The sequence below is a fragment of the Gallinula chloropus genome (genome assembly GCF_964237585.1).
Source record: "Gallinula chloropus genome assembly, chromosome: 3".
Lineage (NCBI taxonomy): Eukaryota > Metazoa > Chordata > Aves > Gruiformes > Rallidae > Gallinula > Gallinula chloropus.
In genome coordinates, this window is record NC_140087.1 from 29,511,702 (window position 1) to 29,533,046 (window position 21,345).

The window sequence follows — 21,345 nt, forward strand, 5'->3', positions numbered from 1 at the left end:
AAGAGGAAAAAGCATAAAAATGATCCTTTTTCAGAAGACTGAATGAATAGTAAATCTAATAGAGTGCTCCTGCAGGACAATCAACACATAAAGGACTCGCAGGAGATAAAGTCCTACCAAAAAAGAAAAAAAAAAAATCTTCCCGTTCTCTTTTTAGATCTACACATTAAAGAAAAACTGCAGAGACTTCCCATACCAGAACCTTCCTCAAGTGTGTTTATAAGAAGAACAAGCTCTCAATGTGAAAAATAATGCAGTGCTAAGACAGAACTCAAGAATGAAAAATCCTAGTAGCCGTGACTCATAATTCTCACTTAGCAGTCTTAATCTTGTAGTTCTAAGAGACAGGAAAAGCAACATGAATTTCTGATAAAGGTTCAGGGGCAGAATTAGAAAATAAAAGATCAATTAGGTTCAATGTTTGTACCAGAAGAATATTGCAGAAATGACTCAAAATTTTAAAAAAACAGTGAGCACACAGGTAATTCCACGCAGCTGCTGTTAAGGAAAAGCCACTAATATAGTCCACCTGGACTACCAAGAGACATTTTTACCAAAGGTCTCCTAAACAGGCCCTTGCATGACAAATAATGTGACCAATCACTCCTTAAAGACAGCCAGCAAACAATCTGAATAAACAGTCACTTCGTTTATAGTAGAGGAAAGTCCAAATAGAGTCCCACTTGTGCTGGGGACTGAGATCACATATATTCCAGACAGGACAAAGTCAGGCTCAAAAGCTGCACAAAAACATCAGTGACACTAATGAGCAATAAAAGGTAAACAAATTAAGCATGAATACACATGAAGTAGTGGGGACAGACCTTGAAGTTTACTATTGCCATTCAGGGAAGGGATCTGCTGATGCAGGAGCCATTTCTTTGAGGGCATCAATTCAAGAAAAACCTCAGCAGTTTATGCATCAAGCAGACTTTTAGAACCCCATTATTTAGGCAACTTTACCAACCTACAGGATACTCTCAATCTCTCAATATTTCTGGAATTTCTGTCCTCCCCTCCCATCTCAGACACTGGCATGAAACCACAGGGACAATTAAAACTCTGGAGAAGCTTTTCAGTGAAGAACAAAGGTGGCTAGGACTCTTCAGCCTGCAAACAGGATTAGTAAAGGGATGGCAGAAGTCAATACCCTGTGAATAGCAGAGATAAACTGAGAAGACTGAGACTGGAGGAGTGCACCAAACAAGACGAGCAGGTAGCAAGAGCCAGATGTGGCTCCAGACTGCTGGACACAATTTTTCTCCGGCTAGGAGGGCAGCTCTGGCATTCCTCTGAAGGACCTGACTCACTCCTGACCTCTTATCACCGATTTACTAAGTCTGTGCCCAGACACCATAATGAAATACGCCCACTCTTTTACATAACTGTAGTAGTATACAGTTAGTTATCTGTATGCTAGCATAACATGCAGCTCTTAGTTTAAAAAAGCATATTCAAATTAAGTTTGAGCCTTATCACATTAGACAGCTGCATTTCTCCCACAATAGAAATACAGGTCATTTAAAAGGGTCAGAAGTGAAACACTTATCTTCAAGTGGCAGACAAAACCTGAAGTTTCAGAGGTTTGAAACACACCAGTCATATTTACAATAGAAGCTGGAAGAATAAAGCAAAGAAGCTGGCACACAATGCAAACTTCAAAACACGTGCTTTACAGCTGAGCTACCATATGATTCTGCAAACTGTGAAGAAAATCTGCCTAATTCCATCCATACAAAAAAATACTTGTGCAAAACCACAAAAACTGATCAGGCTCTTAAAGAAGTCTGATCATTACTGAGAGCTTCCTGATCGTCAACAAACACCATGATCGTCAACGAACACCATTTCCTCTAGTTATTTTTGTAAGTTCACAGTTGTAAGGACTTGCATAGTCAAAGTATTTGCATCATTTCTTATGTTAAAAGCTATTAAGTGCAGAAACTCAAAGTTGAAATCTGAGCCCCACAGTTTGGAGTATTCGTTTGAAAGGCACACCAAGAGAATAAAAACTCCCCATTTACCACCACCTGACGATATGCAAATATTTCAAAATGCAACTCAAATACCACCTCACACTTTGGTGGGTCTATTCATATTCCCTATTCATTCAGTAACTGATTTTGCACCAGAAACTAAAAAGAATATGCTAATCTAACAAACCAATGTTCATCTCCCAGCTATCCTAATATCCAAGAGGGAGACAGAATGTTCTGATAGGTGCCCAGAAAAGGGCACTGCTACAGAGAGCTGTGTATTCACCCAAGGGTCAATCTGACAGAAACGCTCTCCAGAGCAAAGTCACCAGAACGCAAACACAACATCCAGGAGAATGCAGCTTCAATAGGATCAACTGACTTGAATAAACTGAGAAGTTAAACCCTGATTAAAAAAAACAAAACAAAACAATCAACCTATTACAATCTGTTAAAACATTATGCAGAGCTTTTTTTGTACTGTCCATTCTTCAACTATAGCACGTAACTCTCAAACTAAATGTGAGACATTCACTCTCTAAAGGTAGATGGCATTATCAGACACAAAATTAATTGAGCCACAGAAATAAACTACATGTTTGATGTTAAGACAGAAACAAAGACTAAAGTTCTACAGAATTTGATGGGGGTGGGGGGAGTGAGGTGAGGAAGGAAGTGTAACACAATCAGAGGCAAGTCATAAGTAGTCTGACTGTACTGTTAAGAGGAACCATTTCCAAAATGTTGACTTTTTTTAATAAAAAGTGTTAAACAATCAAGTTAGAAATGCAGGTCTCCTGTATGACCTTTTGGGAATAAATCTATTTTCCTCTATGAGAAAAATCATATTGAAGGTAAAGAGAATACGTACAAGTTACTGTAAAAAGGGACAGTGATTTTTTTCAACTCAGCTCACTTAGCAGTATACATGATTGCAATGTCAATGAAAAGTTAATGTTCTATCAGCTTACTCTAGAAAGCTATGACCAAAATTCTGAATTACCCATCTCAAGTATTTTAGAGAAATGAAAGTGCTCAGCTCCAAACACATTGCAAGCAATACCAGAAACTACAAAATACAAATGCACATTGATCTTCTCAACTCATTTATAGCTAAAGAAAACACCAGAACAATTTGCAGTGAATTTCTATGGGGGGGAAATTGTTTTACTGCTTTGCAGTATGATGATTCCATCCATCTATGGATCACCATTTTGATAATTAAGTGGGGGACAATGAATGAGGCTTTGATAGAGGTATGTGTGTTTGATTAAACACTGAATATAAATCACGGGAAATCCTTAAAGGGAAAGCTTGTATCTGAATGGTACTTCAGGGACAAAATGACTCCACAAAGATACACTCATCACCAAATCCTAATCTGTCTCAATGAAAGCAATTCCCAGGGTAATGATCTTGCAAAGTAAGAATCAGATGCCAGCCAAATGGCCATGTAAGCATGTAACGGCTTATTAGACAGATAACACGGAAAGGCTTCAAGATGATAAAAGTCATACATAGTTTTAAGGGTGGTTTTTTGTTCTGGTTTTACAAGACTATCTCTAAACCTGTTTTGTTACAGTCTGACTTGTAAAAATAAACCTTGCTATTCTATACGTTCTAATCCCAACTCATCTGAAAAGAAATGAAACACAGAACCAGAGAGGGTCAAACCTGCATATCTCCAAAACTATCAGACATTCCTGTGTCTCTTTAGAAGGGTGTATAACAGCTAACCAATGCACCCTGAAATCACACTTTAAAAAAACTTCCCCATCCAGCTGTGTGTGCATCACTCCTCCGAGTTGCCAGCCTTGTGTCACACCAAAACACTCAGTACTGTAACTTACTGTCACAGAAAGGTGAAAAACCCCACTGTGGTAGCTTATATAGATTCCTGGTTAAGCAATAGACTTGGTTAACTAAGTTGGAAAAGTCTTTGTGGAGGACTTGAAACATAGGGCCTCAGGTGTGCTCACTCAGGCCCATTCCCCGAGAGAAGACCCACTCACCATATAAGCATCAAATATGACATGTTCCTTTTCCAGTTCCTCCAGAATGTACTGAAATTGCACAAACACTCCCTTTTTCATTTACCTTCCATGTCCAAAGCCTCACAAGTCTTAGGTCATCCTTGTCAAACTTCACCCCACCCTAGTCTGCTTGGCCTTTCAGGTGTGAAAGCAGGAAATTTTGACAACAGATACCTGACAACTGTTTCAAGCTCCCTGACCAATCATGCCTCTGGGCCGAGCATCACCAAGGAGCATGCATTCCTCCTTGGACCCCACCAAGAAAAAATGGTTGCTATCAGGACAGCTTTTCTCTGTCCCTCTCTGGTTCCCTCTTTTAAAATTGTTTTTATACTTAACACCTTTCTATCCTCTTGTAATAATTACTCTTCCTTCTGTCTATACATTCAAGTTCCACCAACGTGGTCTTATGCGGTGCCAACTGGACTGCACGTGGCATAAGATAAAAAGGTACCAACAGTCTAATCAGTCTCTCTGTTCCTTTCCTAATAATTTCCAGGATTCTGATTGATATTTTGACTACCGCTGAACTTTGAAGAAGCATTTTCATTTCAGTTGCAAGATCTTGCTAATTAACAAATTACACAATTTCCATGCCTATCACTGCATATATAAAGCAAAGGTTGCCCTTTTCATGGTATCTCCCCAGCCTGAATTACCACATCTATCTTGATGAAATTGCAGGGTGCCATCTAACAGTCACTACAGCAATGAAGGTCCTTTTGCAACTCATGTGAGCCCTTCAGTACCAATATCCCGAAAAATTTAATACTGCCAACTTCTTCCCCTCCTTATTCTAGTCCTTCTCCACAGCATTTACAAATACAATGAAACACATAAATTCCCAGCACAAACCCAGATATGAGTCCCTCATGACAAAAGACAATTTCATTCTATCTTCCCTTTTAGAAGTCATCTAATGTTAAGGATGCACTCTCCAGAGCAATTTAACTTCTTTTCAAATTTCTGGAGGTGGCACTTCTCAATTAATTTTTGGATTTCCAAGTAACAGCACCTGTTTTTTTTCCTGTCCACATGCTTTCTAATTTTCTCAATGAACTCTCCCATTTACATGGCACATTAATTTCTTTCATACAGCCACACCAATTCTTCCTCGTTCTACTATATTCACCCGCACACTGTTTCAAGCAAATTCAAATTCTTCAACTGACATATTTTTTCTGTTCTTACACTAGTTAAAAAGAAAAAGTCCTGAGACTAAGGTTTTAGTATCATAACCTAAAACAAGTGCTTTTTTTCCATACTACTCTCTCTACTGCAATCAATCAGTGTTATCTGGAAATAGCTGGGAAATTGTCTTCACAAGGATTTTATATACATTTGTTGGACAACGACAAAACTGTCACTTCCTCATGACTCTCCTCCAGAATAAGCATGTTCCAAAAACAACAAATTACACAGATTTACCACATAAACATACACTCAAGCATCATATCCAAGAAAAGATCAGATTGGCAAATAAAGTCAACTATATTCCCAATTTTTTATTTTCCTCTATCCGATGAAAGAACAAAATTATCTGTAGAGAGAAAAGCAGTAACACTGAGTGAAGAAACTATGTAAAAGGCAATATTCCAGTGTACATACAAGGTTGTCATAACAGCATTATTAATATTCCCTTTCCCCAGCAAAATTTTAAATAAATTAAATCTTATTTCCAAACTTTGGGGAAAAAATATAGGCTTGCTCAGAGATTTAATGAGCTATATAAATTATACATTGGGAACAGGGGGAAAGGCAAAATCAGGTTGATGCTATAGATAAAGCACTGAATTTCTGCTCTGTATTTTTTATTTAGTTCTGTTTTTAAAAGGTGGTCTTCAGGGGAATGATTACTACAAGTGTGGGAATTCATCAGCATATTTCAAGTAATTGTTCACTAATGCAAACAATATTTGTATCATTACAACTGAATGCAAAAACTGCTTTAAGAAGTTAATTATATTCTAAGTATCTGTAAAAAGTGAACTCTACCACAAATAGCTGTAATTTACAAGGCAGGATACTACCTGGTGCTCGGCTACAGTCTAAAGTTTCTCAAGTGAACACCAGGTAGCATACACATGAACTACATCCTCTGTAAATGGACAGTCGCTGACTGAGCAAGTTACAGCATCTCCAGGGAAGGCAATGGCATACCTCACGTCTAGGAAGCACAGCACTACGCTCTACTCCAAGACCTTTAACCACTCTCACTCAACAAGCACGAGAGTCAGACAGCTGTTTCCCTAACAAAACTCTGCATAAAAAGTAGAACAAAGAACTAACTTAAACAGCTTCGTAAGTAATACATCCTTTTTCATACCTCTGGCCACATCTTACAAAATCAAGAGAAGAGTGGATAGGAAATAATTTTTCATATAAACCTAATTTTGCCACTAGCTATGAAACAACTCTGGTACCAGGTGATCCACAGGAACAGATATTCATAAAGATGAGTATCTGCTACACTGTTACAGCAACTAAGAATTTTGATACTGATACTCTAGGAGTCAGACCAATCTCATAAGTATGAGATTATGACCAGAAGCGGTGTCAAGGATATCAATTACACATAACTCTATTGAAATATTTTTACAGTTTCCTCTGGCTGCTACCAGGATACAACACTAACCAGACACTGTCTATAATAATAGACGTCTGCAATTTCAATGTGCAAAAGACAAAATAAATACTTAGAAATAAGGTCTAACATATATTGCCTTAACAAATAAGGTTAATTTGTTTTACATTTAAATAGCATTGAAATAAATCAAATCCAACTGTACATACAAAAATAGTCACTGAGTTGCTTACCAAATATTTAATATCACCACACTGCAAAGAACAAGAAAAGAGTATTATCAGTTATTGCTTTTAAAAAAGGACAGAATCAACAAAATTTGATTATGATGCATTTTACACACACTCCTGAAATGTAATGCCTAGGCAAAGTAACTTAAATTACATAAAACCATCCCTCAGTGAATAAGATTTTTCCTTCACGCTGACTAAAACCTACCAGTGAGAACTGTTACTCAAACCCAATCAGCACCTTGTTGCGCTCTGTGCTGCACAGAAATGTTAAAATATATACCAAAAATGCATGGGTAGTATGCCCATAATGGCAGATTCTCCCTTCTGCTGTAAGGTATTTCAGTCTGGAAGGAAAACAATGCCAAGTTCTTTGAGTTACCAAAATCCTCATTAGAAAAAGCAGTGAACAAATGAGGGTTGCAACTCAACAGCAATTATCTTAACACAACTGTTTTCAAATACTCGAAGTGTATATGACAAATTAAAACCCATAAAATAATAGTTAATATGCTTGACAGTCCAATATGTCTTCCTTTTATTGTTGATGTATACAAAATTTAAAAGCTAAAAAGAGCACTCACATGAAAAGCTTACCCACACATGTCAGTTTATTATATACACCACTCTTTGCATATGTTTGTTTAAAGACTTCTAAAGGTTCATCTTGAATGTGCAAGCAACTAAGCAAAGGAATATGCAACGGCAATACAGCAGTCTCCAGCCCACCACATTTCAGTACATGAAGAAGTTAGATGTTACCAACACCAAACAATGAGATGGAACTACAAAATTCCATTTTAGTCTTCATGTATTTGAACCAAAATGCAGATTACAGTCTATTTAGAGTTTCCTCTAAACACTATCCATTACTATCTTCAAAGAAAGCTTCTATGTTCTGTTGGCATAACCTGCTTTGTACAAACAGACTATGATAGAAACTGGAATTTTGGGAAACCACCTGGATTCAAGTCTAGTCTCCTGAACTTCATGCAACTACAAAACAGATGTTTAGCTCACAATAGCCTCTAAAACCTACTTCTAGAGGCTCCTAGCCCTTTACAAGCCATAAAATACGATTCCCCTTTTTCTCTCTACAGTAACTTCAGATATTTACTGCACAGGAAGAAAAACCTAAGCAGGCCACATAAAATAGCCAGGCAAGACTGAGCATTTTGCCAATGCCCAAACTCTCAACAACAGAAAGGTAAGCTTGATCAAAAAGTCCAGATGATCTTTGAAAGCATATCACATAGGAAAACAAGGAATATAACATGGTTATTTCACTTTCTATAATTTTCTCATAGTTTCTGCCATACCGGTATTTTTCACCATTAGCATTTTATAATGATTTAATAGCTAATTCTAGATTATCAGCAGGAAATCGATCAGCTTCAGACACGATGTCAGTTTCTGTAGATTTCCAGAGGTGAGCATGGGGGCTGCCTGCACTGGAAAAAGTGCCCTTTGGTCTGTTGCAATGCACTGGCTTAGTGAAGTGAGGCACAGTGCAGAGTTAAATGCCCGAGAAATCTAAATGCAACCACACCTCTACAACTACGAGATAGGAAATACAGTGACAGATCCTCAACACTGTGGAAAATCAAAGACTCACACATTTTCTCTGCCAACTGTTTTTAGGGCTTGCAGCAAACCTGTCCTGTCATATTGATTTCAGAATGTTCTCTCCTTAGATACAGTTTTAAATCCCCTAGATTCACAGTGGAAGTTCATGACTTACAATTTTTCAAAAATCATGGTTTATACTGGGTTGGATTTCTCCAACCAATACGTTATACAAATGCTCCTCTTTTCCTGCTATGTGTTCTACTTCACTCATCTGGAAATTAAGCAGCAGTGGCTAGTACTGCCTATCTGGTAACTAAGCTATGACAATCAAAATGTTTCCTGAAACTGATATTTAGAGCAGAATCAGAAAATAACCTACTCCTTTATACTACTATGTATTAGTTTAAAATAAAAATGAACTATAGAAGAATAGGGATGAAACACATAGGACGCATGTAATGAATTCTACTTCAGTTTCTAAAAGTAACTAACAAATACTAAAAATAGAAAAAACAAAAAAAAAACCCAAGGAAACCCTTATCACTCAATCCCAAATGAATAAGTATTTCCCGAACCCTAGGGCCAATCACAAGATGACAGATATTCTGTAAGATCTTTCTCAAAAATATATGCTATTCCAATTTAAATACTAATTCAAACATGTAAGACTGCCTTGCTTAAAACACCTTGTGTAGCCAGCAGTGTTTATAAATAAAGAATATTTACTGCAATCTTTCAAAACTAATGCTATAGACAGAACTTCACAACGAACAAGCTCAAGGCTACCAAAATGGCTACTTCCACTTTCTCTGCTGTTGCTTCCCTATGCTGTTTTCTTGCTCAAGTTACCATCCACCCAAACCACCATTCCTTGCCACTACTGCCTCCTAGATCCCAGCTGTGCTCCCATGCACATCTTCTTTTGAGCCCTCATTATAAATGGGATCCAGAGCACTGCCTACCAACACTCAAGCACCATCTTGCTGTTGCAAGTACAGGTGCCAGGACTTACTTTTTACATATGTACTTTATTAAACACATGCATTATATTTCCGAATGCCAAGGCATCAGAAAAATGCCCACCAGCAGCTACCTGCTTGTATAACCACAAAGCTAGGAGGAAAGGTAGTGATCCAGTATTATTCCTTTGAAACTGTAAAAAATATAAATCTCAAAATTAAAAACTGTACCCAGTAAAATCAGGTAAGTTCTTTTTTTTTTTTTCAAGAGGTTGCAGACAGAGTGAAAAGAAAATGACAAATTATTGCATACCCATAGTTGCCATTTTTGTACAAGTGGTAGTTTGCTTGCCAAAAGCCTAACAGCACAAAGAGTAGGCTATCGCAAGAAAATACACATTCATGGTGGGGATAAATCTGACAGAGATTCTTCTTGTGGCAATGCACTCATTCCCTCTTGCTTCCTCCAAATTTTAACACTCCTTTTAAAATTCTATTTTAAAAATGCCTCCTTTTGGTCAGTACAACTGGCAAGGAAGGCACATGAAAACAAGAATTAGTACAGCAATAGGCAAAGATCCTCTTTTTCTCTTAAAGAACACAATGTGGAAGCAGCTGCTAAGTTAGGTTAATAAAATCACCTAGCTGACAGCTACTGCTGTGAGTACTCCCAGAGAAATACTGCAGAAAAGTAAAAAAAGAGAAAGAAACGCACGAGCAAATCGTGAGAAGTTTTGATACAAGAACAAGGCCTAATATTGTTTGCTAAGTTCAAAGCCGAGCTCACTGAGCTCTGGATACACATGTGAACAGACAATCATGCACCATTGTCCCAGAGCTCACAATGGAGTTACACCAGGGGGTTCTGAGCCCAGGAATGTGGGCCCTAACCAAGGCTCAATCAGCCACTTGGGATAAGTATTTTGGTGTCTGTCTGGAGATAGAATGATGGACTAACTTTACAGAGAAGGAAAAAAAAAAGTAGGTCTCCTCCAAAGTGAAAAAAAATCCTCATGAAAGCAATTAGGTGTCTAGACTATATTTTAAGAGTTGCTTTATCAAATACTTCTGTTCTGAATGTGGGGTTTGGTTGGGGAGATTTTTTGGTGGTTTTCAGTTTGGTTTCTTGGGGGGTTTTTTGTAAAATAGCCATTTGGATTACAAGACACCACAAGAAGACTGCTGATGGCAAACTCAAATAAGACTTAAGATAATTTCAATTACTTTGCCTAAAATTGCAGCCCCAGGCATGGTCTTAGTGAGTAGGTGAAAATCAAAGGATGTGAAGGCATGAGAGTCCAGAAGTGCATTTGTGTTAAAGTACAAAATGGTTCACTGCTCTCTAAATGAGTAGCAAGCAGGATCAATACTTGCAACTACCCAGTTACAACTCCAGAGTGTTAGTAGAATCCAGAGATGTACATTTCCCTTCCGGGCTCATAGGGATCTAATCTAGACCACAGTTAAAGAAGAAACTACAAGTGTATGTATTCGGGGGGAAGAGGGGGTGCGCAGGGAAGGAGGAGGCACACAAAACACCCCCTAACATTTTGGGCCTTTAACATGGGATCATGTCTTTACAAAGCCAGAAGTCAAGATTCAGTGGCTGGTGAAAGTCTAAGGTCTGATCATTTGTTGAACATGTGATATTGAAGCTGTAAATATTCAGAACACATGAAGACATTTAATCAAGTGAGCATCTATTTAGCATTTATGGTATCACAAAGACAAAAGGACTTGCTTTCCTTGTGCTCCTTTAAGAAAAACCAAATAGTTGAAAGCCAGCAAAGTTCAACTCTTGCTGGGATGCAAGAGTGAAATATTTACATTTCACTGATACTGCTCTTAACATTCCTGACAGCAAAAGGGAAAGTAACAAATGCTCACGTATTTTGCTGTATCTTAAGGGAATGCATATTCCCTTAAGTTTGCGAAGATTCAGTGTTTTTTTCTGAGAACCACTATGGGGATTTTATAATAAGAATAAAACTGAAGCCCATTTTCACATTCACCTCAGAGTTTAAGAATGAAAACCAGAGACAACTTTTCAGAGGTATGTGTGTCCACATACACACACCAATATTACCGAGTTAACTTTTTCTTCTGAAATGTAAGAATACAGGTAAATCAAAAAAGCTTTCAGCCCAATTTGCTACAATAACATTTATGAACATCACAACATAAATAAGGTATCGGATAAACAAAATGCCTTAAACACATCACAGTTGCAGAATCCTTCAAAACAGCACAGGGTATGAAGTAAATTTGCACTTTTTAATGACAGGTATGGTATTAGTGAGAGAGAAAACAGACAAAGGTTTTCTCATTTTCTCAGCAACTAGGAAAAGAGCTCTGCAGATGTTTCAGCCAAAGTGAAACGTGCAGAAGCTATAAAAACTACCTTGCCAGAAAGTAGCCCTTTCACTGTTCCTCGTAGGTAACTACTAGAATCACTGCTTGCGCTCATCAAAGCCCTAGCTCCTCATTTCAAAGAGCATCTTTTTCCCCCACTCTCTCCAGCTACTGAGCATCAATCTGTATTTAGCATCTTCGTGAAGCACACCAGTTAGGCTTTTTTAGCATCAACTGTCAGTCTTTCATAAAAAAGCTGCCTCAGTGACTTAGAATGTGCCATTTAAATAAAATCGTCCAAAATAGAACACTTGATTTACACTTCTCTGCTTTTGTGCATCTAGACCCCAATGCTCAGTAATTAAATGCAGGTTATTGTCACATTTCTGAAAGTGTAGTCAACTGAACTGTTCCCCACCACCACTAAAAACATACCTTCTAAAGAAACACTATGATAAAGGTGACCAACAGACAAGGAAGTGCAAATATGGTATACAGACAAGAGCAATACCAGCAAATGATCAGTGACTGTTACATCCCTCCCACTGCTGAATTTCAGAAGAACAAGTTAACCCAAAGTACCAATGGTCACTTTATATCTTCTTATACAAGCAGTCTGCACACCAGAATCTTCCTGTGACTGTGCTCGAAGATGAGCTATGCAAGGACAACAATGTTCATTGCTAGTACAGCTGAACCCCAGCCCAGCAATCCAGAAAAAATTTTAATTGCGCCTCTCACATCCTAGAAGACCAGATTAACAAGGGAAAAGGCATAGGAATCCACATCACTAAGCAAACCACAGTCACTATCTCAACCATGAAGCACTTCATGGGTATCCTCATCCTGAATCACTTTAAGACAGAACATGATCCACTTCTCCATGATGACACTTCATTTTCCATTCAACTCCCTTGCATACAAAAAGATCAGCACCCAATTGTACAGAAAAGAGAAATTAAACTTTTTCTAAAAAACAAGCTCACATGAACATGGCATTTCTGAAAAGAATCAGAAGACATATGACTTTCTAATTCCTCAGCTTCAAGGCAGAATCTTTGCCTTACTCTTCTTTTTCTCTTTTTTAAAGATTACTCTTATTCACAATATCGTAACATATTGTGTTGCCTGACAAATACAAAACCTGCAACTTTTCCACTACAATGCAGCTCAAATTTGTAGCACTGGATGCTAACAACTACTGTTCACTGGATTCAACAATATCAGTTCTACAACTACGTATGGTTTTGGACTCTAAAGTTACCAAACCTCCCCACATAGGTTTTGCCATTGCTAAGCTTTTAAATTACTGAAGTACAAGACTGCAGGTGCAAGTCTCAACAACTTATAAAGTACAAATAACCAAAGTGCACATAGCTTATGCATAAGATATTTTTGTTTTGTATGCAAAAAAGCAGCAAGGGCAGTATCAGGGACAGCAAGATTTTATAAAACTCATACAAGAAGAGATGTGCCTGTATGGCACATCTAAAAATGTTGAGGAACATTAAATGAATAGAAATGAACTCAATTGAACTAAATCAGTGAATTACTGTCGAAGTTTAAAAAATAGCACCTAAGCTGAATTTGCCCTTTATAACTTAAATAAATGGCCTTCCCTGTTATTCCCGGTTTTCACTATTTAAAGATGCAGTTAAGGTAGCTAAACAAGGTATTACTTTAAATAGTTTGTGTTGTACTTGAAACACATTTGTGATTTTCATTTCTCCCAAAATCAATTCCAGTCCTCTCACTATTTACGTGTCTGTAAAACTACTCACACTTATTCTACAAATTCGTGTAGAAATAAATTTGAAAAATAATCAAATTTTTCAGAGTTAAAGTATTAGACTCCTTCCATACTTGTCTGCACACATTCTTCACATCATAATTTGGAAATTGTCACTCACCAACACATAAAGGCCAAGTACTGCAAGAAAACTTGGGAGAGTATAGCATCCAAACCCAACTTCAGGTACAGTACCTGAAACTGACATGGCTATGTTTGGTTGGAGCTAACAGCAAGACTTTAACACTGAATTGAATATATAACAGAGTTTTAATTATGTATGTCTGCAATTAAAACATTAGCATATGGGTGCTTAAACTGTGATGGTGCACGTCTGCCTCTAGCCCATTTCAATTTGTTTTTAACAAAATACATTTTATACAACTTGTAAGGAATTTGAAAACATTTTGGTCATTTTCTTCTGTCAAGACACGTTCTTGACTTTGATATTGTGTTTCTCATAAAACGTTTAGAGCCTGAACAGACACCTGAAGGAAAATGAATCTGCAATAGCCAGCCTTCATGATGTCAACTGTAGCAAATGATAAACCATGTGGTATAAAACATTGCCAATTACCTCAATGAATACTAAGTCAGTTTTATAATACTGTATTTTTCAGTTGCCAAGTGGTTTTAATCAAATATTAAACCATCAACCACTACACAAAACCAATACTAAGCATGTTTTATTTAGGAGTGTGATTGTTTCTCATCTTTAAATTTATCTTTGACAAGACTTTTAAGTGTTAAGAACTTATTTTAAATATATGATTAGGTACAACACTGACAATGCCACATATCATTGCCAGACACTGAATGTCTGCAACAGCAGGCGTTATTTCCATGGGTTGAGGTATTTCTCTCTAATCAATTTAATGATAAGTCTATGTTAATCACTTCAATTTTGACTATCATAAAGGACAGTCATAACACAGGATATTGCTCAGCTCACACAAACGTCTGGAGTGAGGTATGCTACCTAGATCGACATCTGCCTCTATTTTAGCTTCATTACTGAATCCAAACGTAACACCTTTCTTTAAAAAACAAAGGACCAACCCCTGAAGTACTCAACTTGCAGACTTCAGTGTTTAAATGTATTTGGAAAGTTCTTTGTAAAGCGTCATGTTGATTTCAGCAGTAAGTTACATAAATTGTAAAATTATTAACTGAATGCAAACTGCAAAAGAGAAAGTATGGGAAAAGTTTTTTGTACAGTTTAATCTATCACATCTACTACTAAATTTAATTTACATCTATTTTAAGCCAAAAATCTCTAGTACAGAACTCTGATGACACTTCTGGAGTATAACATGACCTTAAAATATAATACAAACAAAGAAAAGGATTTTTAGAAGTGAAGTATAAATATTTTAAAGTTAATAAAAGCATTTAGGTACAACACTGACTACAATCTACAGACTCGTACACTTCAGCTACTTTAGACTTTTATTAATCATTTCATAGTTCGAAAATGCAAAATGTGTATACCTCCGATCAGAGATAATGTTTGAAAGGTAATTTAAAGTCAAGTTCTGCACTGGGTACAGACATGTTAGAGTGGCTAACAATTACAAGATTCCCCAAATGTAGAAAGCTTTGTACTGTTTACTTCCAGAACTGAGGGTTTAACCATAGCACCTTTAAAACCTTCCTATCAGCACAGCCCAGCTTTCAGAGACATAGGTTAAAATAAAACTGAAAGAGAAGTCATAAAAACAAGTCTATTCATAGATGGTGTCTATTTATACCATAGGAGATAAGTTGGTTAAAATGTCATTGCCTGATCTTCTACATTTTCTTTTCTAACAACCTAAAGTTTATTCTTTTTCAAGCATTTCGAAGATTTAAGGCATGTACTGAATCTCCTCCTCAACACAGTTTTCACCTTAGTACTGTATTTATTGTACTTATACCCAAGTGCTCAGCAAGCCAGCCAGAGGCTCATTTTCAATATGAAAGTGAAGACTTACACTCACAAGTAGGTATATACAAGAAAAAGGTTCTAATCTACTGACATTCTTCTGCTCTTGTGACTAGACCCTTTCTTTCCCCCACTTACCAACACAGCACAAAAGCCAAACAAATAATAAAATAGGGGGGAAAATAGTTTCTAGTATTCACTTTTCTTCTAGTGGCTGCAATGCGATTTCTTCTACTTCAGAATTCAAATTTGATAAAGTGCAGGGTCTGCAACTGCGCATCAGTTCCAGCTAGCTGTTCAACTACTCCTGAGTTATTGGAAAGTACCTGCTCATTTTAAAAGCCTTATTGTGGCTTGTAGAAACAACATGGCTGGCTCACGGTTCCACTACAAAACCAAAGTAATATTTTAAAAACCCAAACCTGCACTATATTACTCAAAATCATTTAAACTGTACTACATCCCCACTGGGGGTAGCTAAAGGGCAACCCTTCACTCCAATACCTGAGCAGTCTGCTAAAGTATACGTTGTAACTAGAGCCGATACTTTCTTCAGTTAAGACAAGCACATGGCTACCTCTAAATAAACCACTTCTTTATTTTCCTTATTTTTACATTAAATTCAAAATATAAATAATAGAAACTCTCTCAATGAAGAGGAACAAAGCAGAGTTGCCCTAAGAACTATCCTGCAATAAAATAAACATTAGCTGCTGGCACAAAAGAGAAGCCAGGTGCCGCATCAATACCTGAGCCTGTGAGCGTGTGTTTGTGGGTGGTGTAGCCCACTCTCAGAGAGCTTTGGCACAGGACCTGAACTCTGTGCAGCATGTAGGGAACGTGTGCTTCCATCCTGACCACAGCAAACACATTATTCTCCAACGCGGAGACGAGCCTCCAAGGCCTTTGTATTCTTGTCCCCAGATGTAGAACAGCTCCCCGACATGTGCAGGCGTGGGGGGAACACGTTTAACAAGCGCCGAGGACCAGGGCGGCAGAAGAGGTGAGGGACACGGGGAAGCGCACAGACCCCGCACCCGACGATCCAGGAAACCCCCCCTGCCGCCCGCGCAGCCTCCTCCGGCCGCTGCGTGAAGTTGGCCGGGCATCTCCCGCCCCACCGCACGCCAGGCGCAGGAAAGAGGCCTCCTCCACCTCGGCCTTCTCCCGCTCCCTCCCCTCCCCGCCGCCAGCGCTATTCTTCACCGTTCCGTCTCCCCCAGCCTCACGACGGAAGGAGCGGGAGTGGGGGTGTCTCTATTACCCTCTCCTTCCTCCCGCTTCCCAGGGACAGCCACAACGGCCCGCTCCCGCCCGACACGGAAGGGGGGGCAGTATAACAAGAAGGGGGGGGTGATGGCCAAGCTGCGGGCCCGCACGCGGGAGGGCTCCCCCACCTTGGGGCCCCCCGCCGCGCCGAGGCCCCCCCCGGTTCCCGTCCCCTCCCCGCGGCGAGGCGCGCGCAGCGGGAGGGGGCAGGGAAGGCACCGGGGCCCGGGGCCCCGCCCGCTCCCCGACCCCAAGGGGAAGGAGCGGAGAAGGGGTTACACACCTCGCTGTTGAAGGCTTTCACGGCCTCCATGTCGCGGCGGAGGCGGCAGCCGGGCGGCTTCTTTCCGCTGATGGCGGCCGGGCCGGGCCGCGGCCGGGAGGGGGCTAGACTCGCTCTGTGTACGCGCCTCGTTCAGGGGCCGCCGGGCCTCCTCGCCATGGCGGGTGGCGCAGGGGGCGGGCGCGGAGGGATGCGGGCCCCGCTCGTTTCCGTCTTCTCCCGGCAGCGCGCGTCCTCCTCGCCCCGCTTCCCGCCCAGCGGCGCGGACGTCCCCTCCCCCGCTCGGCTCCGCTCGGCCGCGCCGGCAGGAGATGGAGGAACAACACGCAGCGGCTGCGGCGCGGGCGCCAATATGGCGGACACACGGGGGCTCCTCGCAGCGCAGCTCCGAGAGCAGCCGAGAGCGACGCGGGCGGCTACAGCGCCCTCTACCGGGCAGCTCCCGCCCGCCCGGTCGCGCCACAGAGGCGCTGCCAGGATGGCGGCCCGCCCCTCCCTGACCGCCCGCCCGCCTCCGGCCCGCCCCGCCCCCGCGTCCCCGGCCTGGCCTTGCGAGCGGGAAGGGCTGGAGGAAACGGCGTGTTAAGTGTTTCGTCACCGGGCGCAAATCTAGGAGTTCTCGGGACACCGGTTTCGCGGTTTCCAGCCTGGAAGGACGGATCTCTGGAGGGAGGCGACCGTTTTCCCTCCTCACGCCTTGCCCGCAGAGCCTCATCTCCCTGCAAGGCCCGCCCGGGAGACGAGGAACAGCACACGCAGGCTTGAAGAAAAACAACAGGAAAAACAACCAGCGGGACATAGAAGGGCAAAAAAAAAACCCGCCAAAAAACAAACCCCATAATTAAAAGAGTCACACGCGATTAGCAAAGAATATTATTTATCAAGAGGAAAGGAGAAGAGCAAAATTGCAGCGCGAGTCTGTCACAAGTCTCTGTGCACTTAGCGCATTAATATTTTCACTTGACAATGAGTCCAAAAAGACGCCAAACCCAGCACCAGATTACCATTTCATCACCCAGGGCATATGCCCAGGTGAGGTTTCTGACAGGGTACACCTTCCTGTGGAGAATGGTGCCACCCACACCCCCACTGTCATGCCAGCCCAGCAGAGCACCTCCCTCACTCTGAAGCACAAACACCTCACTCAGCTGAGAAACTCCAGCAGCAACAGCAGTATCAAGCAAGACTTGCTTCCAGGGCACAGATTTTCGTTCTCTCAAACACAAAGGCTGCCACATGACTCACCTAGGTAAGGGAGAGCCTCAAGGAGCTCAGAAGCACTGAGGATAAAACCTTAGGTTTGTCTTTAGCTGCTGTTTTTCTGAAGCACGTTCTTTCAATTGTACTGACACTGCAGAGCTGTAACAAGGTGAATTAAGCTCCGATTTGATGTGCATTTCACTATTTTCTCAAGACTCTAGGTCATACTCTGGACATACTGTACCCCCTATGCCCTGCCAAGCACCCCTCCATCCTGAGCCACAAGAGCTCTTCCTGGCCAATGAATGCTCCCACTACGGGCCAGAATCAGAGACAACCAAACTAAAGTGGGCTTCACTCAAAAAACCAAGTTAATTTATAAATTAAGATAATCCCAGCATTTGAGGCAAACCTAGAATCCTACAGCTCCATTTTTACAGAAACAGAAGTGTTGTTACAAACATAAATGGAAGGTTTGCCCCCCTCAATAGGCTAAGAGAAAAAGCCCATCTCTAGCCATTACTGCTGTTGCAGTATCAGGCCACCAAGAGGGTCAGGACACTACAACAAATGCCCTGTTAGGGGAGGATAAGACTGGGTCTGTCCAAACTGAAAAAAAACCCAGATGGTAGGAAGGGGACCCGATAGGAGCCAATACCTGCAAAGTAGAAGTGGCTGAATAAGGCTCCTGAGAATTTTTGATCATTCAGAAACAATTGGGTAAGGTTCTAACAGAAATACACAGGAGGAGGTCAGTAGTCTTAAAGATGGAGAGATTCTGACATAACCCAAGGGAAACCTTTTTCCTTGTGAAGACGAACAAGCAGTGGAACAGGTTCCCCAAAGCAGTTGTGCATCACCTCACATCTGACCCTGCTTTGAGAAGGAGGCTGGACTAGAGAACTCCTGAGGTCTCTTCCAAGCTTGGTAACAGTGATAACCGTCTGAACTGCACAGCTCAGTGCAACCTTCTGCCAGAATCACCGCCCCTTCACAGATGATTTAAGAGAAGCACACTACACTACCCTTACCAGGAGAGAAAAGGCTTCTGTTCCTCTTTTGTTCTTTGGTTTCCTGTGGGAATCAAGAGTAAAGGAAATGTGAAGACACGACTATTAAGTTAGTGTGGGGGATTTACATGGGATTCTAATTATATCACAAGAGTAACTGGTAAACCTATTGGCTTTGTACTACTTGGGAAAACTTAGCAAAATGCCATAGTTAAAATCCTCCAGGATTTGATAGCTTTCTTGTAGGTGAAATTGAAGCAAGTTTAGTTTTCCATATTAAAATTGATGGAATACCACACTGTACAGGAAAAAAAAAACTTTGCAAAAAATGTTTTGAAATTGGCCTCAAAGTGACCACAAAACTTCCATGCAGTTGCTTTTCCAGAATATTTATTCCAGAAGCATAAATTATTCCAGTGAAGGAAGGGGAAGAGTGAATAAAGTAGAAACCAGAGAAGGAGGGGTAGGATTTACACTTAGATATATGTGCACAAAGCCTTGACCTCAAAAGCTCAGAACCTGAATTTGAAACTAAGTGGTTCCCCTCCCCCCATATTTAGCCTGTTTGCTGTAGGTCTGTAATAAACATTTAAACAAATATATTTACCACTTAAAGAGTTTAAGTAACAAAGATATTTAACATCCCAATTTAATTCCAGCACTAGGAAAAAAGCAAAAGAGCACACTACATCTCTGATCTCATAAGGAGCTAACTATCATCCAAAAATAAGGAACAGGCTACAGAATGAATAGAACAATACATCTCCAATTATAACTAGGTGTTCTAAGTTAAGCAAGCATACAAATGGAGTAATATCAAATCAGTAGTAGTGCAGAAACACTGGACTGTTGCAGGGCAAGGCCACCTTGCTCCGCATGACTAATTCAATGACTTGCCCTATTACTCATAACATACCAAAGCTGAGAGATTTCTCATTATGTTGTGGAGAAGAATGAGTGTCACCTTGCTGTGCAGCATACACTTTCTGTGGTTCCAATGCTCTGCACAACTGTTTAAACTCATACCACAAACTTCAGCTTTGCAAAGAGATCCTACTTGCTTTTCAGCATGTCAGGAAATTGTATGTGGGGTTTACAGTGATGAGGCACACTTCCTGTGTGGATGCAAACACCTAGCTTTGCAATTCTGAGAGAAAAGTAAGACTGAGCACATCTTAAATCTACTATTTAGTGAGGGTTTTTTTTTTCTTCCCATAAGAGAAGGTAAAATAGGTGCACCTGCCTTTTTCCTACTGAGTAAAAAAAAATATTTTGGTCCAAATACAGACTCAGTAGATCAAACAAATATCATACTGGTAACTATCCTTAAGAAATCCTCCATCCAAGTGAGCAATTCCCTGTTGTTTTTTCTCAGCAGAAGAAACTACAAACAAGTGTGAGATTCAAAACCACACACAAGTATTGGGAGGGTGAGCTGGTGTTCCAGTAGGCACAGAGAACTGTAGATCTGTTAATAGCCACTTGAAGCTTCAGGTAAGAGGATGTCAGAATTTTATCCTCTAACTCCCTTTTCTGAATGCACAGCTACAAGTCATCCTCCATGCACACTGCTAATCTTTAACTTTCCAGTGCATTTTTAAATGAATTTAATGAATTTAAATTTAGCACATTTCTCTGTCCTCCTTCACTAATTCTACCTCATCTTCCTCTTCCCTATAACCACTATAAAAACTTTTCATTTGTAACTAAAAGTGTAAACATAAATTTTCTATTGAACTTTTCCTGAATTTGTTACAGATACATGTTCCCATAAGGAGTTTTTTTTTCAAGTACTTGCTAATCTCAGAGATTGTAGGAGAAATTTTGAGTTGTTGTATTTGCAACCATGTGCTGCTCGTGATAGCCTGGTAATTGGGAACCCCAGTCAGTTTACTATGCAGTTCCTTCTGGTCAAGCTTGACTTACTCTGAATATCTTGTGCATGTGCTAGCATGATGGTTAGACTCTCTCAGCATGACACCACAGAAATCACCTCAAGACTACATTGGAAAAAACATGTTCAAAGACAACTGAAGCTTTACAGGCTTTAATTTACAGGACAGCTTTTGCTCTCAGATGCATACCCAATAAGTCTGCATTGATTTCAAAGGAAACTCCTTTTATCAGGAAAGCAGAAGAGAGAGACTTAGAAATTACCTTCAAGTAA

General features: G+C 40.3%; 1 protein-coding gene across 1 annotated transcript in view; it reads right to left on the reverse strand.

Annotated features, from left to right (window-relative positions):
- Nucleotides 1-16,998, reverse strand: part of SCAF8 (SR-related CTD associated factor 8) — a gene marked incomplete at its 5' end in the record, with an annotated part of 57,752 nt that extends 40,754 nt beyond the window's left edge. Inside the window, one exon of the mRNA XM_084260979.1 lies at nucleotides 16,969-16,998. Within this exon, the coding sequence (XP_084117105.1) occupies nucleotides 16,969-16,998 (30 nt within the window). The remainder of the gene's footprint in view (nucleotides 1-16,968) is intronic.
- Nucleotides 16,999-21,345: the final 4,347 nt, after the last annotated feature.